This window comes from Myotis lucifugus, unplaced genomic scaffold (genome assembly GCF_000147115.1).
Source record: "Myotis lucifugus unplaced genomic scaffold, Myoluc2.0 scaffold_669, whole genome shotgun sequence".
Taxonomy (NCBI): Eukaryota; Metazoa; Chordata; class Mammalia; order Chiroptera; family Vespertilionidae; genus Myotis; species Myotis lucifugus.
This window is the reverse complement of record NW_005871717.1, coordinates 2473-6392: the sequence shown is the minus strand read 5'-3', so window position 1 is coordinate 6392 and position 3920 is coordinate 2473. Positions and strand designations below refer to the sequence as shown.

The 3920-nt window shown below is 58.5% G+C and overlaps 1 protein-coding gene across 1 annotated transcript in view; it reads left to right on the top strand.

Annotated features, from left to right (window-relative positions):
• The window catches only part of OTOA (otoancorin), a gene marked incomplete at its 3' end in the record, with an annotated part of 56113 nt that extends 52460 nt beyond the window's left edge, over positions 1–3653 (top strand). Inside the window, exons 18-19 of the mRNA XM_023746380.1 lie at positions 1105–1300; positions 3587–3653. Coding sequence (XP_023602148.1) covers positions 1105–1300; positions 3587–3653 — 263 coding nt within the window. The remainder of the gene's footprint in view (positions 1–1104; positions 1301–3586) is intronic.
• Between the last annotated feature and the right edge of the window lie 267 nt (positions 3654–3920).

Here is a 3920-nt window from a genome sequence, read left to right as displayed (position 1 = left end):
AGCTCTCGCCCTAGCTCTACTTCATGGTTTCTCCAGGCAGACTAAGGCAGAGAGAAGACCATTCACACACGCATGATACTCTCAACCCGGCAGCTGCTCTGGGCAGCCGGTACTGTTTGCAGCAGCTGATGTGCATGGGCCATGTGCTCCGGCCTTTTGTTCTACCGACCACACACACCCGGGGGTCTGCTGGGACAGGCAGCTTGCACTCCTCGGGGTCTGCCTGGGACAGGCAGCTTGGTCCTGAATGCTGGCTCGTTGCTGAGCGCTTGCTCATGGTCTCGTATGGAGTGCAGTCTGTGGTATTAATTCCAGAAATCCCGACTGACCACCTACATTGGCTAGGCGGCAGGCCCAGCGCCCCTGGCATGCCCGGGAAGGGCGAGCACAGTGTCTGCAGGGCCTGGAAGCGAGCCTCCGGGGTGCAGGGGGCCGGGTGGGTGGCGGGGACCTGGGGCGGCTGCTCGTCTCTGGCACAGCAGGGCAGGGTGATGGCCGGGTGACACGGGCCCAGGTGCTGGTCTTCCTTTCCCTGAAATCTCCGAGAATTAAATGTTGGCAGCCACTTTGAATTTGTTTTGTAAAATACAGTGCAACAGGCCCAGAGGTTCAATCTGGCCTCTGGGTGGCGAGTCAGCAACATTAGAAAAATAATGTTTGTGATACAGACTGTTAATAGTAGATCAAGGTGGAAGCCGGTGCAGCCGCGCTGTGTGTGTGTGTGTGTGTGTGTGTGTGTGTGTGTGTGTGTGTGTGTGAGAGAGAGAGAGAGAGAGAGAGAGAGAGAGAGAGAGAGGAAGCGATATTGACTTCAGGGGGGTCTCCACTGGAGCTCAACTGCCTTTACCGCCTCCATAGCACCTTTAACCTCCGCTCTCACAGGCCGCACGCCAGCCGTGTTGGCCAGGAGGCCTGGCTAGAATTCTACAACGTTGCATTTATTTGGCTTATTTTAATGGTTACTGATGGTCAGTCAGTCTGGGTTTGCATTTTTGGAACTTTGCATTTAGAAAATGTTTATTTCGGTAGCGAAAGCGCCTGATTTTAAGGAGAAACTGTAAAGCGGGCATGACCCGGTACCCGAGCGCTGCCCTCCCCCCGTAGGAGCTCTCTGCCCAGCAGATCGCCGCCCTGGGCCCCGAGAACGCGGCCGCCGTGACCCCGGCCCAGCGCCGGCTGCTCCGCGCGCCGCAGCTGCAGAGCCTCCAGCGGGCGCTAGATGGCGCCAAGTCGCGCCCCTGGCTGGATGCTCCCCCGAGCGCAAGCCCCAGCCGGACGCCCTCCTCGCCTTCTCACCCAGGTGAGCCGGACAGCCCTGCCCACCCCCATCCCTGTGCTCATCCGTGTCCGGTCCTGGGCCTGGGCGGGAAGGACCTAAGATGCAAGGCGGGGTCTCTGGACCACTGGAGATTCTGCCTTCAGAGAAAAATCCTGTCTCTACCAAACGGTGACAGTGACTCAACTCCCCGCTGCCCGTGAAAGTCAGCGGTGCAGGGCAGCTTTTATTTATTTTTTAAAAAATATTCCTTTATTGATTTCAGAGAGGAAGGGAGAGGGAGAGAGAGATAGAAACATCAATGATGAGAGGGAATCATTGATGGGCTGCCTCCTGCATGCCTCCGACTGGGGATGGAGCCCGCAACCTGGGCATGTGCCCTGACCAGGAATCATCCTGGGACCCTTCAGTCTTCAGGCGGATGCTCTATCCGCTCAGCCAAACCGGGGCAGCTTTTAAAAGCCACCAGTGTCACGGGCCTCACTCAGAACCCACTGAATCAGAGCCGCTTACGACTAAATTCACTTCACTGCTGCCTTTGCCTCTGCCCGCCTTCTCGCTGTGCAGTATTAATTAATAAATCTAACCAGTGTATATTGGGCACCTGCTGTGTGCCAGGCCTGTAGCAGGGGCTGGGAATACCGAGGTGAGCAAGGCAGGCCCAGCTGTCTTGTAAATGAACAAGATGATTTCAAAGCTGGTACGAACAAGGAAGGAAAGAAGCCGGGAGGTGAGTGACTAGGGGCTGAGCTGAGCGGGGAATGGGACCCGGCTTCCTGCGGTTCCTCCTCGCCTCCCCCAACCCCTCCTTCCCTCACTCACCCACTCTGTGATTCCTCTGTCTTTAGTGAGCACCATCCTCGGGCTAAGATGTGGGGAGACAGTTGTGAACAAGCCACTTGTGTCCTCCATCCTCAGAGTGTGGGGCAGGAGACATAGTGCCCAGGGGACATGAGGCAGGTGCTGTGGTGGGAGCACAGGCATTGAGGGGACACAGGAGACGCAGCGGCCCTCGCTGGGGACGCCGGGGAGTGGCCATGGAAACGTCCGGAAGGCAGTGAGTGACGTCTCAGCCCCACCCAAGGTGGGAGAAGGGTACTCAGCCAGTGGGTGTCCCAGGTGGAGGGGACAGCGTGGGAAAATACCCAGAGAGAAAGAACGTGGACTGGAACCTTCACTCTGCCTTTCCCAGCCTCCCCTCGGGGCTGGCGAAGGAGGGGGCTCCCAATTTCTGCGGCCGCAAGAGGCAGAGGTGGCACTTGTAAAGAGGAGCCATGCCCTGCGACTTACTGTTATTATTTTTAAAACTTCATTAACATATAATGTGCATACATTTAGAAATTTTAAATGTTGTAGTGTTTTGTGTGTATAATACACACAATAGATAATACATGTTTCAAAAAATGTAAGGTCTGAAAAGGGATGCAGTGACTCCCTCTGCCCCCTCCCCCCTCCCCCCTGGCCACCTGCCCCCCCCCCCTCTGCCTCTCCCTGGCAGCCTGTGGCCAGCGTCCTGAGCCTGGTGCAGATGCCGTCACCCTAGCTGACCCCTGTGCTGTGACCGAGCTTATACGCTTTGTTCTGTGTCCTGCATTTTTCACCAAACAACAGGCCTTTGAGACAGGTCCGTGTCTGTCCGTAGAGCTGTGCAATTGCTGGGTTTCTCGCTGCCATAACTTGACCTGACTAGGTCTCTGTAGCCGGACAGTTCGCTGGTTTCTGCTTTTCGCTCTTTACTGTTACGGAGAACGCAGCAGCGAATGAGCTTGTCTACTTTGCATCTGTGAAGCTGCAGGATCGGCTCTGCGGGTGGGACGGGCAGGGCAGCGGGTTGGGCGCTGGCAGCCTGACTGATGCTGCACGTCCTGGCAGAGCGCGGAGAGGGTGCCAGTTTGCCTTGAGCCGCAGCGTCAGAAAGTGGCCAGGGCCTTGATGAAGCTGTCCCTGCAGGTGCTCCGCCGGGCACATCCTAGGCGCCTCTCTCCCTCCATCATGGCCAGGCCTTTAATCTCATTTCCTAAACTTGCTTCATGATCTGACTCTTAGAATTCAGATTCCTGGGCCTTGCTGAACCGGAATCTGCGGGGGGTGGGGGTGCGGGGAGGGGGGCAGGGTGTGGGGAGGGGTCTGCATTTTTAACCAGCTCCGCAGGTGGCTCTTCTGTGAAGGCAGCTGTGGCCCTGCCCATTCACACACACTGGGTACATCCTCACCCTCCCTCCCCTTTGGGGCATCATCCCTTTAAGGGACAGAGGAGCTGTATGTGCCGCCCGCCTGGGGGACCCTGTACTTCCCTGTGTTTCCTTGCAGGAGCCTCCGCCTCCCCGGCTCTCTGGCTTGGCTGCCCGCTGCTGGTCCTAGCGCCCGAACTCGTGCGGTGAGCGGCCTGCCCGCACCCCCTCCATTGCCCGCGCTGCGCTGGAGGCCCCGGCCCAGAGCCTCCGCCAGGGCGGGGTGAAACGAAGCTCCCGGAAGGCCACGCTGGCTCCGTGCTTGGCCCAGTCCTCAGCCCATTCCAGCCTCTCGCGGGCCAGGCGGGGCAGAAGCTTTCTGGAAGGGGGGTGGGGGCGCGGCTGGCATCGGCCTGCGGACCTTCCCACGGGCGGGCTGGCGGCTGCCCTTCTCCGGGAGGCAGAGTGGGCGC